General features: G+C 46.6%; 1 protein-coding gene across 2 annotated transcripts; it reads left to right on the plus strand.

Moving 5' to 3' along the window:
- The first annotated feature begins 503 nt into the window (after positions 1 to 503).
- Positions 504 to 19,221, plus strand: AARS2 (alanyl-tRNA synthetase 2, mitochondrial). 2 transcript variants are annotated; one of them, XM_020993883.2, is made up of 23 exons: positions 504 to 778; positions 4,531 to 4,722; positions 5,350 to 5,495; positions 5,865 to 5,945; positions 6,051 to 6,218; positions 8,344 to 8,488; positions 9,500 to 9,645; positions 9,814 to 9,922; positions 10,768 to 10,806; positions 10,953 to 11,064; positions 11,599 to 11,726; positions 12,168 to 12,318; positions 12,877 to 13,049; positions 13,539 to 13,652; positions 13,873 to 14,013; positions 15,470 to 15,607; positions 15,703 to 15,812; positions 15,988 to 16,096; positions 16,299 to 16,421; positions 16,683 to 16,793; positions 17,354 to 17,437; positions 17,720 to 17,830; positions 18,449 to 19,221. In XM_020993883.2, the coding sequence occupies exons 1-23, from the start codon at positions 521 to 523 to the stop codon at positions 18,611 to 18,613; spliced, it is 3,054 nt and encodes a 1,017-aa protein (XP_020849542.1). In that variant the 5' UTR covers positions 504 to 520; the 3' UTR covers positions 18,614 to 19,221. The 2 variants fall into 2 exon arrangements, with proteins under 2 accessions (XP_020849542.1, XP_020849543.1); XM_020993884.2 differs by lacking the exon at positions 5,865 to 5,945.
- The last annotated feature ends 181 nt before the right edge of the window (positions 19,222 to 19,402 follow it).

The raw sequence follows: 19,402 nt of genomic DNA on the forward strand, positions 1-19,402 counted from the left end.
GCAGCCGGTGTGTAACAGAGGAGAAGCCCTGGATTTGGAGTTAGGAAGTCCTGAGTTCAAATACTACCTTTGCTTTGAACTCAGGTCTTCTGGGTCCAATTCTCTATCGACTGTGCCATCTAGCAAATAAAAATGTTATTATTATTGGGGTTTCACAATTTTTATTGATTAAAATCTTGGTTTTGTCCTGTGTGACCTTGGACAATTCACTGAACTCTAACCTTTCTGAGCCTTAGTTTCCTCATCTGTAAAATGAGGTGATTGGACTAGGTGACCTCTAAAGTCCTTTCCAACTCTACATCTATGTCATATATATGACAAAGGATAAATCCTGGCGGGCAAAGACATATCGAAGTTGGGTTTTCTACCAATGCTTTCCAAAAGGTTCCAAGGGCTAAGACGTTAAGGTCCTGCTCCCAGCAGGGGACGCTGAAGAAAACTGTCCCTGCTCACTTGCCGTAATCTCCTTCTCGCAACAGACTTAACCTCTGACCCCCAGAAGCCACTGCCAGAAAGAAAGATGGCGGCGGCGTTGGCTGCGACTGGGCGTTTGCGGCAGGCCCTTCGGGGAGCACCGGGATGGAAAAGCCCGTGCTCCCGAACCCGGACCCGCCGCCGTCAGCTCTCCTCAAGCCCTCCCCAGCCTTCAGCCTCGGCCGTGCGAACTGCCTTCCTTCATTTCTTCCGGGACCGTCACGGCCACCAGCTAGTGCCCTCTGCTTCCGTACGGCCTCGAAACGACCCCGGCCTGCTCTTCGTCAATGCGGGAATGAACCAGGTGGGGGCGGGGCCTGAGCCGCTGAAGGAGGCGGGGCTTAGGAGAGCTGGGGGAAGCTGAGTGGATGGGAGCCGAGGGGGTGGGGCCTGCCTTGGGCGAGGAATGGGAAAATGAAGAAGAGCTGAGCAGGAGGCGGGGCCTGAGGAGCTCGGGGGCGGGGCCTAGCCTCGATGGGTGAGGTTTTGAGAAGTAGGTTTGTAGTCCACGCTCTAGCCTAGGACCTAGAAACTTGGAGTTTTGCCGGAAGAAAATGTGTGGGCAGTTTCCTGGGACTAAAATGACCCGCCTGGGGTAGGACGCGGAGGTGGGAAGACACTTGGGGAAGTCCAGCCTCCATCGTTCAACTTCTTCCATTAGGGAAGAAATGGTGTTGGGGATGGAGTTGGGGTCAGGAAGACCGGGAGGTCAGATCCAGCCTGCTGGCAAATCACTTAATCTCTGTCTTTATCTGTAAAATAGGGATAATAGCACCCTACTCACAGGCTTATGGTGAATTTTTAATGAGTTAACATGTAAAAGTACTTTTTATTAGACCTATTAATGCTATGTGAATGAGAGCTGCTGCTGTTACTGCTACTCCTACTATTACTACTACTGTTACTACCACAATAATAATAATAATAATAATAATATTAATAATGTTACTACAGCTAGGTGGCACAGTGGATGGAGTTTCAGACCTGAAGTCAGGAAGACTTATCTTCTTGAGTTCAAATCTGGGCTCAGACACTTACTAGCTGGGCAAGTCACTTGATCCTGTTGGCCTCAGTTTCTGGAGAAGGAAAATGGTAAACCCCTTCAGTATCTTTGCCAAAAGGGGTCACAAAGAGTCGGAGACAAGTGAAAAATGACTGAACAACAACTATTACTACTACTACTACTATTACTATTATTGGAAGTAGCTGGTGGCAGAGTAGATTTGTTGTTAAAAAAAAAGTTTAAAAAACACCCTCAGCCCTACTAAGGGGCTCATCTTAGAACCACACCTACACTGAATTTACAGTTTGCCCTACAATCCTATTCCTGGTCTTCTAGTCACAGAATCAATAATCCAGTATTTATTAAGTATCTACTATGTGGCAGGCATTATGATAGACCCTGGGGATATAAATATAAAGGAGAGAATTCCTTCCTCTCAAGCAGTTTATATTCTGTATGGATTTATATTTCCAGTCTTTTCTGAGCTTCAGTGCTGAATCTCCAGTTACCTATAGAACATGTAAGACTGGATGTCCCAAAGACATCTAAAACCCAACATGTCTAAAACAGAACTCATTTGCTTTCCTTTTAAGCTCTCCTCTCTTCCAAATATCTATTAAAGATACCACTATCTTTCCACTTTCCAAGGTTTGTAATTTTGACATTATTCTTGACTTCTCACTCTTCCTCACCACTTATAGCCAGTCAGTAGCCAAATCTCCACATCTCTCCTGACCTCTTCCCTCTACTTATAGACCCTCATTACCTCTCACCTAGCTTTCTGCAACAGTCTCCTAATTGATCTCCCTGACTCAAGCCTCTCCCCAATCCAGTCCGTCCTATATCCTGCTGTCAAAGTGATTTTCCTGAAGCATGAGTCTGACCATGTCACTACCCTGCACTGTCAACTCTGGTGGTTCCCTGTCACCTCTAAGATAAAATATAAACTCTTCTCTTTAGCTTTTAAAACCCTTCACAACTTGACCCTCACCTGTCTTTCCAGCTTCACTGTATATTACTCCCTCTTCCATGTTCTTTGAGCCAAAAAAGCCTTCTCTCTCTGTTCCTCATATGTGCTACTCCATCTTTGCCCTGATCATCCCCTGGGCCTAAAATGCTCCCCCTCCCCACCATTACCTCAAAGAAGCCCTCTCTTTCTTTGAGACATAGCTCAAGCACCACCTTCTGCATTATGTAGAATGTATACATAATTTAAGTTTCTTGTGAGTAAGGATTATTTCATTCTTTGAAAGGATTCGTTCATTCATTTGTATCTCTACTACCTGGCATAGTGCCTAACAGACAGTAGGTACTCAACAAATGCACGTTGATTGATTAATTGATTCTATAGTTTATTAGAACGTTAGAACTGGGAAGAACCTTAGAGATCCAGTGTTAATCATCCTCATTTTAGAGTCCACAAAAGAGACCACACCCAGCTCTCAGATTGCCCAGTATCTTTTCTCCACCCAATAAGCATCTGTGTCTTAGTCATTCTGAGCCTACTTTCTACCTTTCCTATACTTTGCTAGTAATGTGAGAGCATGACATAATGGACATGCTGGGGTCAGATCAGAGTCTAAGTTTGAGTCCTGACTCAGCCAATTAGCTGACATATGTCCCTCTTTGGGCAAGTCAGCTAATCTGTCTGGGGCTTAATGGCCTGAGTGGAAACATTGGTATAGTACTTGCACTGTTTCCCCAGGTTGTTGTGAGGATCAGAAAAGATTTATGTGTTGATTTAGACATAAAGTATGATAATCATAAGTAAATTAGGAGAGCAAGGAATAGTTTTCCTGTCAGATCTATGGAGAAGGGATAGAGATAGAAAACATTATGAAATACAAAATAGATAATTTTGATTACATAAAATTAAAAAGTTTTTGCGCAAAGAAAGCCAATGCAACCAAAATTAGAAGGAAATCAGAAAGCTGGGAAACAATTTTTATGGCTAGTGTCTTTAATAAAGGCCTCATTTCTGAAATATATAGAGAATTGAGCGAAATTTATAAGAAAATAAGTCATTCCACAATTGACAAATGGTCAAAGGATATGAACAGATAGTTTTCAGATGAAGAAATTAAAGCTATTTATAGTCATATAGAAAAATGTTCTAAATCACTATTGATCAGAGAAATGCAAATTAAAACAACTCTGAGTTACCACCTCACACCCATCAGATTGGCTAATATGACAAAAAAGGAAAATGATAAATATTGGAGAAAATATGGGAAAACAGGAATACTAATGAGTTGTGTTGGTGGAGTTGTGAACAGATCCAACTATTCTGGAGAGCAATTTGGAACTATGCCCAGAAGGCTACAAACTGAATATGCTTTGATTTAGCAGTACCACTACTAGGTCTGTATCCCAAAGTGATCATAAAAAGGGGAAAAGACCCACATGTACAAAAATATTTATAGCAGCTGTTTTTGTTGTGTCAAAGAATTGGAAATTGAGAGGATGCCCATTAATTGAGGAATGGCTGCACAAGTTGTGGGATGTGAATGTAATGGAATACTATTGTTCAATAAGAAATGATGAGCAAGCAGATTTCAGAAAAACCTGGAAAGACTTATATGAATTGATGCTGAAGTGAAGTGAACAGAACCAAGAGAACATTGTACACAGTAACATTAACATTATGCAATGACTAACTTTGATGGACTTAGCTCTTCTCATCAATACAGTGATCTAAGACAATTCCAAAAGATTCAAGATGAAAAATGCTGTCCACATCCAGAGAAAGAACTATGGAGTCTAAATGCAGATCAAAGCATACTATTTTCTCTGTGTTTTTTTTCTTTCTTGTGGTTTTTCTCTTTTGTTCTGATTCTTCTTTCACAACATGACTAATATGGAAATATGTTTAATATTATTGTACATGTATAGCTTATATCACATTGCTTACCATCTTGGAGAAGGAGGAAACCTATCTGTACGTGTAATTGGAAAAAAATAAAATATTAACTGGGGGGGAAAAAGATGATGTGTGTAATCATAAAGTATAAGTTATTAATTGTGGAATCCACTTCCCTGTACTCTGATCCCAGTTCAAACCAATCTTCTTGGGCACAGTGGACCCTCGTAGTGAGTTGGCACAGTTCCGGCGAGTAGCCAACAGCCAGAAGTGTGTCCGTACTGGCGGGCGGCATAATGACCTAGAGGATGTGGGCCGAGACCTTTCCCACCATACTTTCTTTGAGATGCTTGGCAACTGGGCATTTGGCGGTGAATACTTTAAGGTGAGTCAGTCAAGGACATTGCAGTCAGGAAAGAATCAAGACTTAGCAGAGAAAGGTGTCATTAGCTAGTGGATCCCTATTCCTTCCTCTGTCCTTCATGCTACTCTTGTATAGATCCCTGAACCAAGCAGAGGGGAAAACATAAGATGAGCTTGTGTTGTACATATTTGAATAAGTATCTTATCTCCCTTATTGGATTATGAGTTTCATGAAGGTTGGCACAGTACGCAGCACATAGGAGATATTTGACAAATACCTATCGAACAAAGGGTACAGACTCAAAGTGTTATATGAGTTTAGAGAGGTAGGGTGCTCTCTGAGGGCTAGGATGTCCAAGAAAAATCTCATAGAGGAAGTGGGACTTCATCTGGATTCTGAAGAAAGCCTAAGACTTATGGAAGCCAAAAGCAGGAGGGAGGACATCTCAGGAAGAGAAGATACTTTAAGGCAAAGTTTAGAAACAAGAATATATATATATATATATATATATATATACATATATATGTGAGTTCAAGAAGACAAGAAATATAATTCAAATGAATGTAGGAGAAAGAAAGAGCTGAGTTATGTAGTGGGATTCCAGAAGGATAATGGCATCTCCCCTTAATACCATCATTCCCTACCTAGGAAGAGGCCTGCAGCATGGCCTGGGAGCTGCTGACGCAAGTCTACAGGATTCCCCAGGACAGGCTGTGGGTTACCTACTTTGATGGTAACCCTCTTGAGGGGCTGGCTCCAGACTACGAGAGCAGGGATATCTGGCTCGGCTTGGGGTAAGCATGGTTTTAAAGTGTTCTAAAAATATGAGGCTAAGCCTTTGGAAAGCTGCCAATTTGCATTCTGTATTTTTGGTTCTCTGAGGAAAAGAGGAAGAGTGAAGATCTCCAGTATTCAACCACAGCCCAAATTAAGAATAAGCAAGATAGGCATTTTCATAGGGCACAACAGACATTGGGAAGTTGTTAGGAATGAAGGACATTTTAAAATATTACTCTGTGTAAATAGCCACATTTATAACACCAGAAAATTGTGTTCCCTGTGACACCTAGATGTTTATATTGTGGTGAATCAAATTGCGTGTGTTACAATGAAGCCTCCAAAGGATAATAACACTGGAGGAACAATTTTCAAACTTGACCTAGGATCCACAAATGCCTGGCCCAGGTCTTGTCTCAGACCATCCCAAAAGACCCAAAGTTGAAGCTGGCAGGCCACAGTTCAAGGTATTTATGGATTAAGAAAGCAAGATGGAGGAGTCCTCTAGATTTTCCTTAGATTACTTAACACTACCAACACTCACCTGTCTTTTTTTCCCCCACTTAACCTAGGGTACCTTCTACCCAGGTGCTTCCCTTTGGGCCACTGGAGAACTTCTGGGAAATGGGGGAGACAGGACCTTGTGGACCCTGTACTGAAATCCACTATGACCTGTCAGGAGGAGTGGGCCCCCCCCAACTGGTAGAACTCTGGAATCTGGTCTTCATGCAGTACAACAGGTAACAAGGCAATGTACTATGGAAATAGGGCTGACCTGGGCATCAGGAAACCTGGGTTCTGGTCCCATTGATTAGCTCTATGAATATGAGCAAGCCATTACACTGGATTAGGGCTTCCCAAGCTTTGGGCATGAAATGGATTGATGGACACCATGATTGTTATTCTGGGATTTAAAAGGTCCCACCAACAGGAGGATGAAGGGGAGAATTAGATAAATTTTAGTGGAAGTTAAACCCAGTTTCATACCAAAATGTTGCCATATGGAATAAGTATCTTTTTTTTCTTTTTAAAAAAAAAAGTTTGGTGTGTAATTCATTATAGACATATATAATAGATCATTCCCACTTCAAGAGGGATCTCTTGTAACAAACTATAACGATTAAATAAAAGTAATAATGCAGCAACCTCACCTGAAAGTGCATGCAGCATTTTATATCTGTACCACTCCTCCCTACCTCTCTCTAATTCTTTTTTTTAATAATTGTTTTCTGCCATTGACCCCCCCACACCCCTACCCTATGGGGGGAGGGGAAAGGAAACCATTTTTTGAAACAAATATACATAGTGAAACAAGAATACGTAGGGAAACAAAACAAATTCCCTTACTGGCTATGTACCAAAATATATATGTCTCGTTCCACACCCTAAATCCTAAATCTCTGTAAAGAGAGCTGTCACATTATCAGTCTTCTGGAATCCTGAAAGGTCATTGTATTCATCACAGTTCTCAAGGCAAGTTCTTGGAGTTGTTTGTTTTAACAATGTTGTTGTAATTGTGTAAATTGTTTTCCTGCTTCTGCTTATTTCATTCTTCATCAGTTTATAAGTCCTTGAAAATGTTCATTTTTATAGTATTGATATTATAGTACAAATTGTCCTTCTGTGTCTGGTTTAATATTAGGAAAACTATAAATTTAAAATTAACCATATTAATGATAACATCAACAAAAATTACATGATTATAGCAATAAATGCAGAAAAATTTGGGGGTTTTTTGGTTTTTTTTTTAATTTGCTAGGCAGTGGGATTAAGTGACTTGCCCAGGGTCACACAGCTAGTAAGTATTATGTGTCTGAGGTCGCATTTGAACTCAGGTCCTCCTGAATCCAGAGCTGGTGCTCTATCCACTGCGCCACCTAGCTGCCCCCTGGTTTTTTTGTTTTTTTGGTTTTTTTTTACAAAATGCAAGTCATTTCTATTAAAAACATTAGCAAATGTAGGAACAAGTGGACATTTTCTTAAAATGATAAATAGCGTATCTAAAGCCAAAAGCCACTATTATTTTGTCACAGAGATAAACTAGAATCCTTTCCAATAAATTCAGGGCCAAACAAAGACATCTGTTGTCACCACTTCTATTTGACACAGTATTAGAAATACTGACCATAGCAATAAGACAAGAAAAAAAAACTGGGGGAGTAACCATAAGCAAAGGAGAAATAATGCCTTTTTGCACATTTCATGATATACTTAAAGAATGCTGAAGAGTCAACTGAAAGGTGAATTAAAATAATAATTTCATCAAACTTGCAGAATATAAAATAAATCCATAGAAATTATCAGTATATCTATATAATACCAATAATATCTAGTAGAAAGAGAATTTAAAATTACTACAAAATGTAAAAAAGTCTACCTTTCAAGTATTTTCAATACATGTAACTTTATGCTCAATATTCTCAAAAGAAGACTTCTGTCAGCATTGATCTTTTCTCACCAAGCCCTTATTCATAGCTCATATTAAGCAGTTTTGAAATCATTACATGATATGATCTCTAAGATCCTGTCTGGCTGTAAAGCTGCCTGAGTCTAAGGGTGAAGGGTATGTGGAAACAGAGGCTGACCCTGAGGTACACCTGCCTAGGAAAGGAATTCTGAATTCTGATAGGAGGAGCAGCACTGGAGCAAGGAGGTGACCACCGCTATTGGTAGTTATAGTTGGTGGCCATGAGTATGGGTACGTAGCCCTGGAGGGTGGGTTGTTCAGTCCCCTTCCACTCTTGCCATCACTCTATCCCTTTCCCTAGTAATTCTGCTTCATACTTTGAACTCAGAGATGGAATCATCACTTTAAGGGAATCATTGATGCTCATAAGCCCTTGGTAACTAACTTGTTCTCATCAGGGAGGCAGACAGAAGCCTACAACCTCTGCCCCAGCACCACGTGGACACTGGCATGGGCCTGGAAAGGCTGGTGGCCGTGTTGCAGAACACACATTCTACCTATGATACGGATCTCTTCTCACCGCTGCTTACAGCTATACACCAGGTACCTTTCCCCATCGCCCCCTAAGAGGTCCCTCTAATCTGTCCTCCTTGGACCCAAGACCAAACCCAGCCTTTCCCCACCAAACCCACTCTCCCCATATCCCTCTTCTGGGCACTTCCCAGGATGATAAGTAGTAGTGACCATCCCAAAGTCTCCGAGTACGTCCATGATAGAACTGGCATGGATTTGACATGTGTACTGCACGTCCTGCTCAGGGCTCATCTTATTCCCAAGAGTCAGATCCCAGTTCTGCTGCTTATCTCAGGAAAGTCTCATTTCCCTTCTGATCTCCTAAGGAAGGTCTGCTCCAGTCTCCATCAGATGTAGAGGGAAGAGCTCTGGGCCTGGAAGTCAGAGGACCTGGATTTGAATCTCAGCTTGGCTACTGAGGCATTTCCCTTGTCTAGGCCTCAGTTTCTGTTTCTATAAACTAATCCGGTTGGACTAGTTGATCTCTCAAGTTCTTTCCAGTTCTAAAGCCCATCAGATTCTGTGACTGCTGTCTAAAGCTCCCTGAAGGTAGGAAATGTCTGAAACTTGAAGGCAGAGCTAGAAAGGACCTCAGAGGCCATTGAGGCTAATCCCCTCCCTTTTTACAAATGAGGAATCTGAGGCCCAAGGAAGTTACATGACTTACCCAAGGTCATACAGGTAATAAAAATCAGAGGGTAGGATATGAACTCAAGTCCTGTGACTTCTTTAAGTTGGCACTTGGTAAATATTTGTTGATTGACTTAGACCCTAATTTCCTACCTCCTAGCCCAGACCATGCAATATGGTCAACTGTAGCTATGGCAATATGGATAAAGCTCATAAAAGCTTATACCTCTTTCCATCCTTCCCCTTATTGTACCTACCTACCCACTGCCACCCCTCAACATACACATTCATTCATAAAGTCAGATTTTAAATGTGCCTAAGGTTTGAGGTTTGGTCTTGCCTGGGGAAACGAGGTCAAGGGTATGACCTGTGACAGGCTGATCCAGTGTGTCTCTTCTCACTATGCCTCAGGGCTGCAGGGCACCCCCATACCGGGGTCGCATAGGGGTGGCCGACGAGGGACACGTAGATATGGCATATCGTGTGGTGGCAGACCACATCCGCACCCTGAGTATCTGTATGGCTGATGGCGTTTACCCTGGCATGTCTGGAGCCTCGTAAGTCTGGAAGGTCCACGTGGGGCTACAGGATTACAGGAGGGGTAGAACAGAGGCCTGGAGAGTTGTCATGGAGAAGGACTGGTCTCCCTTGACACATCCAACATACAAGGCTTCTGGTGGGGAGAGGGGATGTTTCCGTTTCGGATCCATGTCCTCTGCTTTCAGACTGGTTCTCCGCCAGATCCTTCGCCGAGCGATTCGTTTCTCCTCAGAGGTGCTGCAGGCACCTCCGGGCTTCCTGAGCAGCCTGGTACCCGTCGTGGTGGAGATGCTGGTGAGAGCAGGGCCCTTGAGGAGAGGATCTGGGGGATGCCCTCCACCCCTCCATCTCCTTCCTGTCATTAGGGTTGAGAACAGTGTAAACTGCTTGCATAGGAATGAAGGATCCAGTATCCAAAGATTGAGAAACTCGGGGGAAATCCTCACCCTTGTCAGGAAAGCTCTCACCTCATAACTTATAGTAACAGTAACAATAACAATAACGATAGCTAGCATTTACAAAGCATTTTAGGGTTTGCAAAGCACTTTACAAATTTAACCTCATTTTATTTTCATAACCACCCTGGGAGATAAAAGCTATCATTATCCCCATTTTACACTTGAGGAAATTGATTAGAACCTGTGTTTTATCTCTGGCCATGATTATAACATGCCAGTCTCACCTGTTGGCCCCCAAAGAATCCCAGTGTCCTTGTGTCCCCTTGCCCTGCTCTGTACTCATTCATGCCTTATCCAACTGTTTCCCTTACCTCAAGCCTATCTCACGACCCAGAAAGGACTGGAAAATCAGTCTGAGGAGAAGGGTGGCGTGACTGAGTGGTCACCCAGATCCTGTTCTTCGTCATGCCTATGACCCTTGTCTAAACTGTAAGATCTTTGAAGGCAGGCACTGTGTCTTACTGTGATCGTAAGATCATAGAGCTAGAACCTCAGAGGCTGTCTAAGGCCTCCCACTTTAGACATGATGAAACTGAAGCCCAAGGTTTAAGTAATTTGCCCGAGGTCACACAGGTAATAAGAATCAGTTGACAGAAGAAGGTGGCATGGAATGTCCCTGAACCCAGAGGGAGCTCAGTATGCCCTCCCTTCCTGCCTATGCCTTTCTTCATCCCCCTCCAGGGAGACGCCTACCCAGAGCTGCAGAAGAACACAGCCCAGGTATGAAATTCTGGTGGAGTAGAAGGGCGTGGGTTCTGTGGAAGGAGGGGCATGATCTAAAGAGCTAGAGAGCAAAAAGGTCCCCACCTCATCATGTAAACTGACCCGTCTTGCTTCCTCCTCATTCCTCTCCCCACCTCTCCAAGATTATCAGCTTGGTAACAGAGGAAGAAAATGCCTTCCTGTCTTCCCTAGAACGAGGTCGCTGGGTCATCGAACGAACTCTGCAGAAGCTGGGCCCCTCTGACCTATTCCCAGGTAAATGAGATGTCTTGGGGAATAGTGGCAGGGTGGGGGAGGGAACCAGTTTCAGAAAGCATGGTCCTATCACCATCCCTACCCTCTACCTCATTTTCTTCTCCCCCTTCACTATTTACCCAGCACTCCAAACCCTTCTGTAGGAAGACCTCTGCTCTACCTCCACCAGCCGGTATCATTCTTCCTGTACCATGAGCCTGCCTTCCACCCCCACCCCACCCCCCCGACTCCCCATGTGGTGCTAATCTAATTCTGGCTCTATGTTTTTAACCTAGAATTTTCCCTCAACATCTGAGGTGGCAGAGCCCTTAGAGTACCCTAAATAGGGCTTCTATTTAGCAGCGACCTTACGTACCAGGAGTCTTCCATCCTAGGCTCTTTGCGTTCAAATGAAGTTGAGGGACCACCATGCCAGGGTCTGGGAGCCAAACAGAGTCTGTGGGATTAGAAGAAACCTTCCTTCCCTCTCTTTATCCATTCCCTTCTCTTTCTCCTCTCCTATCTTTGATGATCTCTGTCCCTTTTTTCTTTAAGCTGAAATAGCCTGGTCCTTGTCTGGGAACCTGGGGCTCCCCCTGGATCTGGTGGGGCTGATGCTGGAGGAGAAGAGTGTCCAGCTGGACTCAGCTGGTGTGCAGCAGCTGGCCCAGGAGGAGGCCCAGGTACCAAGGCATTTCATATGCTCTCTTGGTCCCCCGGGGGGAGGAGGGTCCTTCCATCTATACTAAGCACCCCTTATGTGAAGGGCTGTGACCAGTGGAAGGACAAAGAAGGAGACCTGGACCCATCCTCAAGGAGCTTCACTTTGGGAGAGACAGACCTTGTCTATGCACATTCTAGTCATAAGCCATAGACAAAGAGAAGGGTGCAGGGTCCTTTAGTCTAGAAGAGACATGGAGCAAAGGGGGTGAATGACATGTTCATTTCTCCCTAAAGCTCTCCTGTTGAGAAGTAGAGGTGGGGGTGAGGAGTGACTATGGTCCTAAGCACACTGAGATAGTTTCAGCTTTGAGACCTGTTGTATCCTGGGTCAAAGAGTCCCTCAACCACCCTATCACTGGAGGAGCACCCTCTATCCCTTACTGTCCTCTCCACCCTACCAGCGTCGGAGCCAAGCCCAACAGGCCAAGCCAGCAGAGAAATTGGAATTGTGCCTGGATGTCCACGCCCTGGGCCACCTGCAGAAGCAAAGGGTTCCACCAACAGATGACTCCTCCAAGTATAATTACTCATTGCTTCCTAATGGGTGTTATGGTGAGAGTCCGTGTGGGAAGAGGGGTGAGGGAGCTGAAGCTCGGGACACAATTTCTTCCTTCACCTACTACCCACTCACAGTTGACTTTAATGATGGAGCTGTCCTGACAAAAGGTACCACCACCATCCTACCCCGTGTCCAAAGTGGGCCACCAGATGTCGCTATGGACTCATAGCCCATCTCTGCCTATCCAGCAGAATGGAAGGGACGGTGATCCCTTAGGGCCTAATACGGAAAGGAACCTTAGAGATTATCTAGTCCAGGGGTTCTTGCCTTTTTTGTATCATGGGCCCCTCCAATAGTCTAGTGAAACCCATGGCCCCCTTCTCAAAATAATGTTTCTAAAGACATAAAAACTAAAATACGTAGGATTATAAAAGAAACCAATTTTGCTAAAAGTACAGTTATCAAAGTATTTTTAAAGAGTTCACAGACCCAGGTTCTGAAGTTCTGATCTAGTCCAACTTCCTCATGAATCAGCAGATTCCCCACAAGCCAGAATGGAGGCTTACGTCCCTTCTAGCACTGACCCCATTCTCCCCTTCCCCCGCCTGCAGAATTTGGAGCCTGTGAAGCTGAGATAATACGGTTGTATAGCCTGGATGGGGTGGCCATAGGTTCAGCTGGAGGGGGTCAACGTTGCGGCCTCCTCCTGGATAAGACCAGCTTCTATGCTGAGCAAGGAGGCCAGTCTTCTGACCGAGGCTACCTGATACGCAAAGGGCAACAAGTGAGTGAGACTCTAGTACCCACTGATTTCCCCCGTACACTCTCTCCACACACAACATATGTGCTTTGTCACACTCACCTCTTCCCTCTGAGCTCCTATAACTTGGCTTTCCACCTCCCTTAACATACTTACTGTATCCTGCTTGGTTCTATGATTATGTCCATTTTCTCCTTCCTGCCAACTGTAGGCTCTTTGAGAGCAGAAACTGTCTTATTCATCTTTGGATCCCCCACAGTGCCTTGACCTCACTAAATATTTATTGAATGGATGGAGATCTTCTCCACCATACAGCACTCGCTGATTATTCCTCTGCATACACTCTCATGACTCTTTCATCTCCCCTGAATACCGGGGGGGGGGGCCGGTCAGCCTGATAGTTTGAGGGGAGCTGCTCTGCAGGTAATAGACCTGTGAGGGGAGGAGATGGGGGCATAGAGAGAATATTGAAAGCAAAGGAGCAATACTCTTGTCCTTCTGCCTTTCCTTAAGGATGTGCTGTTCCCAGTAATTGGGGCCCAGACTTATGGGGGATTCATTCTGCATGAGGTGATAGCCCCTGAAACCTTGAAGGTTGGGGACCAGGTACAGCTGTATGTGGATGAGGTAAGGCCCTCCTGCTACCCCAGCCCTATGACTCCATCCCACTTTTCAGGGCTTCTTGAAATGGACGAGGAATAGAAGGGAGGAGGGAGGATGTCCTAAACCCCTCTGACTCGAGCTACACCCCACCTGCATCCCTGCTCGCCCCCTTCCCTTCAGATTCCCTTTCCACAAAACTGATAACCCAATATTCCAGGTAAGTATGAGAATTTTTGTATTATAGGAATGGCGTCTGGGCTGCATGAAGAAACATACAGCCACCCATTTGCTGAGCTGGGCGCTGCGGCAGGAGTTGGGCCCAGACGTGGAGCAGTGTGGCTCGCACCTCAGCCCCGAGAGACTTCGCTTTGATGTGGCCACCCTAGTAAGCAGAAAAAGGGTCGGGGGGAGGGGCACGTGCAGATCTAGGTGGGCAGGGGCAATATGAAGGGCACAAACATTAAGTACAAGGTGGACAGACCAGAGAGGGGCAGGAACATCTGAAAGAGTACAACCCCAGGGAGTGAGAGGACTGACTTATGAGGATCAGTTAAAAGAACTCGGGGTGTTTTACTTGGAGGAGAGAAGACTTAGGGAGGGGCATGATAACCATCTTCCAAAGGACTGGCAGAGGGAAGAGAGAGCAGACTTATTCTGCTTGGTTCCAGAGGACAGAGGGAGGAGTAGTTGGTAGAGACTTCAGAGAAGCAGACTTTGGCTCCATACAAGAACAAACTTTCTGACCATAATAGCTGTTCAAAAGAAAACTTGCAGGGGCAGCTGGGTGGCTCAGTGAATAGAGCACAAACTCTGAAGTCAGGAGCACCTAAGTTCAAATCTGGCCTCAGACACTTACTAGCTGTGTGACCCTGGGCAAGTCACTTAACTCCAATTGTCTCAAAAAAAAAAAAAAAGGAAAGGTGCTGCCTCCGGTGTGGACTCCCCAGGACTGGAGGTCTCCAAGCAGAGGCTGGAAAGCCACTCGTTGGGATGTTCTAGAGGGCATTCCTTGTCAGGGCTGGCTTGGACTCGATGACTTCTGGGGTCTCTTCGTGCTCTAATTATGTGAGGTGGGAAGAGTAGGGACGGTTGGTGACACTGCCTGATGATGGGGGCAGTGTGGCATGTGATAGGAAGAATGCAGATCCGGTGCCTAAAAAGACCTGAGTTCTGTCCCCACCTCTCTCAGATACTGATTGTATGAGCTTGGACAAATCATTTACCCCTGTAGATCTTTGTTTCCTCTCCCTTAAAATGAGACTGGTTTCCAAGATCCGTTCTAGCTCTGACATTCTTTATCCCATGAGCTCTTCATAGGAGATGCACCAGACCAGTTGGGTGAGAGAGGAAGAGCAGCTGTCTTTTCCATCTACGTAATTTGCTTATTTCTGCCATTTCCAAGATCACTCCCCTTTACACATGTCTCTGCCCACCTGTGTCCTTCCCCGCTTTCTGTGTCTGGCTCAAAACCCACCCCTTCAGGAATCATCTCAGCCTTTCCCTTCACTCAGCACCCCTTAGCACGCCTGCTCAGCTTAGACTAAGCGTGTCATATTGCAGTTACTGGCTCCTAGTGTTATAGTTGTTGTCTAGGATGATGATTATGAGTAGAACCCGCTCACTTTATAGATTGTAAGCTTCATGAGGGCAGAAACCTGCTTCTTTATTTCTTTAGATCCCCTTATAACAAAGAGTTCAGCTTTTGATTAGTAGATTTCTTGCGTGATTCACTGGTTTTGAGAATCATCAGATCCACCAGTCGTGGAGCCACCTACCATAAATGCTCATTTATGAAGAAATAAGTCCGGGGGAATCACTCTCTCTTCCCCTTATTTCTCGAGGCCCCATTGACATCCAAGCAGCTTCAGGCAGTGGAGGAAGCTGTCCGAGAGGCCGTGGGGAGGGATGAGCCTGTATATATGGCCGAGGTGGCTCTGGAGCTGACCACCCGAGTTCCAGGCTTACGCTCACTTGATGAGGTAAGAGGGAGAGGAAGAATGGTAGGGATTAGTAGAAGGCTCAGCAGTGTTGCTTCTATTGTCTTTAAATGTACCTACTCTTCCCCCTGCCACAGATATACCCTGACCCTGTTCGGGTGGTGTCTGTGGGTGTACCTGTAGCCAGTGCCCTGGCCCCTGCCTCCCAGGCTGCACTGCACACCTCCGTAGAACTGTGCTGTGGCACGTAAGTCACCCCCTCTCTGTCCCAGTGCCCCTTGTGCCTTAGAGTCCTCTCAGTCTTGGTGTTCCCATTAACCCTTCCATCGCTGCTTCCCCACATTCCAGTGTGTGGTCTGTAGGCTCTGGATTCTTCTCTAGAATGCCTGTCCCTCCCCCATCCCCCTTTCCTTTGCCACTAGGCACCTGCTGCGCACGGGGGCCATAGGGGACCTGACTATTATAGGAGAACGACCGCTGTCCAAGGGCATCATCCGCTTGGTGGCTGTCACTGGGGAGCAGGCCCAGCAGGTCAGTGATCACATAGGAAGAAAGAGTTGGGGAGGGAAAAGGCAGGTTGGACTGAGGGGAAAATGAAGAGAAAGAAGGGATCCTTAGCTGGGGCGGGGCATAAACACGCCCGGGATCTTTGGTCCAGGGGAAGCCATAGCAAGGTGGGAGGTAACCTTGGAGTCATCGTGGTTAAGAGATAGTCCCTTTCTCCGTTTGCCAGGCCCGTGATGTTGGCCAGAATCTGGCTCAAGAGGTTGAAGCAGCTGCAGCTCGAATGAGCCAGGGGAACCAGGATGTCAGGGAGGCTCAGCGACTGTCAAAGGATGTGGGACGGCTCAGTGATGTGAGGACCACATCCTTTCTCTTTTCTTCCTGCTGTATTGTACCCCTTTTCTCATACCACCCCAGCCCCTTTACAGGTCTCTCTGCCTCATACCAAGAAGGTTAACAGGTTGGCCAGTAGAGGGACCAGGCTGGGCATTTTCTGTCGGGAACTTCTGAGTGGGAAGGGGATGGATGGGTGCTTTTGGACCAAGCCCTGCCTCTGCCCTGGAGCACTGAGAGACTGGAAATGTAGGCGTGATGTTGCCTTCTCTGACCACAGACAGTGGACACAGCTGTGATGCCCCAGTGGCAACGTCGAGAGCTGCAGGCAGTCCTGAAGAAACTGCAGCGTCGTGCCAACACTGCCATCCGAAAACTGGAGATAGGGCTGGTAAGGGAGCTAGTCTGTGCTGGACCCATGGAGGGACAGCCCTGTCCCACGGCTTGGAACATGCAGCATGACAGTCATCTAGGTGGCATACCCAACAGAATTGGCCCAGATAAGTCCAGGGCACTTGTACGGGGTGGGAGATGGGGAAATTAGAAGTTGCTCATAAGGAAGAAGAAGTCATCAGGGAAGACTTCCTGAAGAAGAAGGTCTACAAGGATGTGAGTAGGGGCAGAAGGAAGAAAGAGGCCAGGGCTTAGTGTTCTCAAAAGGCAGCTTGCCTTGGATGGAGGAAGACTTCAGTGGAACTTCCGGTTTTGGTAGAACAGTGAGGGCTAGGCCTCTCAGAGTCCTTGCCACACTTCTCAGAACCTGGAGGAGGCATAGGGAGGGCATAGGAGGAAGTACTGATGCTAAGGCCAGACTGAGACAGCCACGGTGGGAACTGTTCTCTCACAGCTCAGGGAAGAAGGGGAAAGAGGAATATGTGGGGAATGACAGAGTTTTACTCAGATACATGCTCTCTTCTCTCTTTGTTGCCCCCTCCATTCTCTGTTCTCCAGGCCACAGCAAAAACCCAGGAGCTACTGGAGAGACACCCTGTGGGGCCCTTCATTGTGGACACAGTCCCAGCTGAGTCCCTCTCGGTGTGTCATAGGGAAGAATCAGAGGACAGGGGTCTCCTAAGGAGGGAAGGAAACTGAGGAAGTGGGTGGGCTTCAGGAAAAGGGAGGGAAGAAGCTGGGACAGGGAGACAAGAATCATGGAAAAGAAGGGTTGCAGTGAGAATCTTACTGAGGGACTGCTTTGCGCTTTAGAGGGAAAGGAACCAGTGGTCAAGGGGATACTAGTGGGAAAAGACGTGTAATTAGTGAAGGAAGGGGCCACTGAGTCACAGTGGCTCTAGATGACTCTCTCTACCTCCCCAGTTGCTAGTGAAGGTGGTGAAACAGCTGTGTGAGCAAGTCCCTGGCACCTCCGTGTTACTGCTCAGTCCCCAGACCCCAGGGAAGGTCCTGTGTGCCTGTCAGGTGGCTCAGGTGAGTAGACATGGGAAAGGTGTGCTGCCATCCTTCCTCCCACCTCTCCTCTCTTGGTTAAATGGTTAAAATGAAAGACTCTTCCGGATCGTCTGGTTCATGCTGACATCCCTTCGTTCAGTCTCTTCTCCAACAGTGGTTGGGATGGGTAGGAGCTACAGGAAAAGGGATTCACAGATATCCCAGGGTAGGGAATTTCTCTTGTTATTGAAAACAGTGCCCACCCGAGGAAAAGAGAGTATTCTTCAGTCACCTGTCCCAGTGTGGAACAAGTATTCCCATGTTCTCTTCTACTTTATTTATGATTTGGAGCTCTATGGCTACGTAACTTAGCAGGGACAGAGCCTCTGGTCCCTGAAGCTCTGAGCCTCGCAAACCAGCATAAGTCACCCCCCCATGGGACTAAGTACAGCTTCCCTTGTCTTCCCTCCCCCATGGGCCCTCCCTGGCTCATCCCCAGGAGCTTCCTCCCTGGCTTCTAATATGATGTCCCTACCAAGACCAACTGCAGATAAGAGCTACCGTGACTGGGGCTCGGGTGTCCCGAGATTCCCAGGGTGCTGTGTGCTGGTGGTGAGGGGCAGCAGGAAGGTCAGTTCCTGTCTGTTCTTTCCCTAGGATGCAGTCCCCACCTTCACTGCTGAAACCTGGGCATCGGTTGTGTGTAGCCATATGGGAGGCAAGGCCTGGGGCTCCCAAGTTGTGGCACAGGGAGCGGGGCACACTGGTGATGTGGAGGCCGTGCTGAACGTTGCCCGATCCTTTGCCCTCAACCAGCTCTAACCCAGGACTTTTGGAGTGAAGAGGAACAGGGCAGCTCAGTAGGGCAGAAGCCAGAGGCCCCAGTGCCTAATGACTAAGAAACCAGGGATGGAGACAGAAAAGCCACAGCATAACTGTCTTGGTCCTTCCTCTGTGCCAACTTCCCCATTGTGGGGCAGGGCAGGAGAATTTGAACGGCGACCCTGGGAGGACCCCCACCTCCCACCCCCCACAACCAAGTGAAGATGAATCTGTCCAGCCTGATCCTCAGCCCTGGCTCACAGGAACTAAGTGCTGGGCTTTACTAGGGGACGAACAGCTTTCAAAAGTTACTGGGAAGGAGAACGCTCTTTCCTTTCCCCTCCCATCTCCGACTGCTCAGGGTGCTCAGTAGTACCCCGATCGGTCACTTCTGCTTGTTCCTCAGGCCTGGCTGGGGGAGGTGTGGGACTTGGAACTGAACCTAGGATCTGAGACCTCTGTCACCACTGACTCAGTCTGTCTGCAGACAGCATCCAACCTGAGCAAGCAACAGGGATGAACCCAACCCCCGTGGTCTGCAGAACTAAAAATGTAAGGGTCTGAAAGCTCAGACCAGAGGGAAGATTAAACAACACTTCTGCCCCAGGGCAAGCAGCTGAGTCCCTCCGAGGTCACAAAAGGACACCCTGGTGAAATGATATCCTCTCTTCCTCCCTCAGTCTAGGCATCTTTTGCTTCTGTCTCCTGGTAGCCTTTTCCAGACTCTACCCCCAAATGCTTGGGAAACTGGGCATTCTCTGGAGCCTTAATGAGGGACAAGGGAGCCAC

Source organism: Phascolarctos cinereus, unplaced genomic scaffold, assembly GCF_003287225.1.
Source record: "Phascolarctos cinereus isolate Bilbo 61053 unplaced genomic scaffold, phaCin_HiC Scaffold_5;HRSCAF=322, whole genome shotgun sequence".
Lineage (NCBI taxonomy): Eukaryota > Metazoa > Chordata > Mammalia > Diprotodontia > Phascolarctidae > Phascolarctos > Phascolarctos cinereus.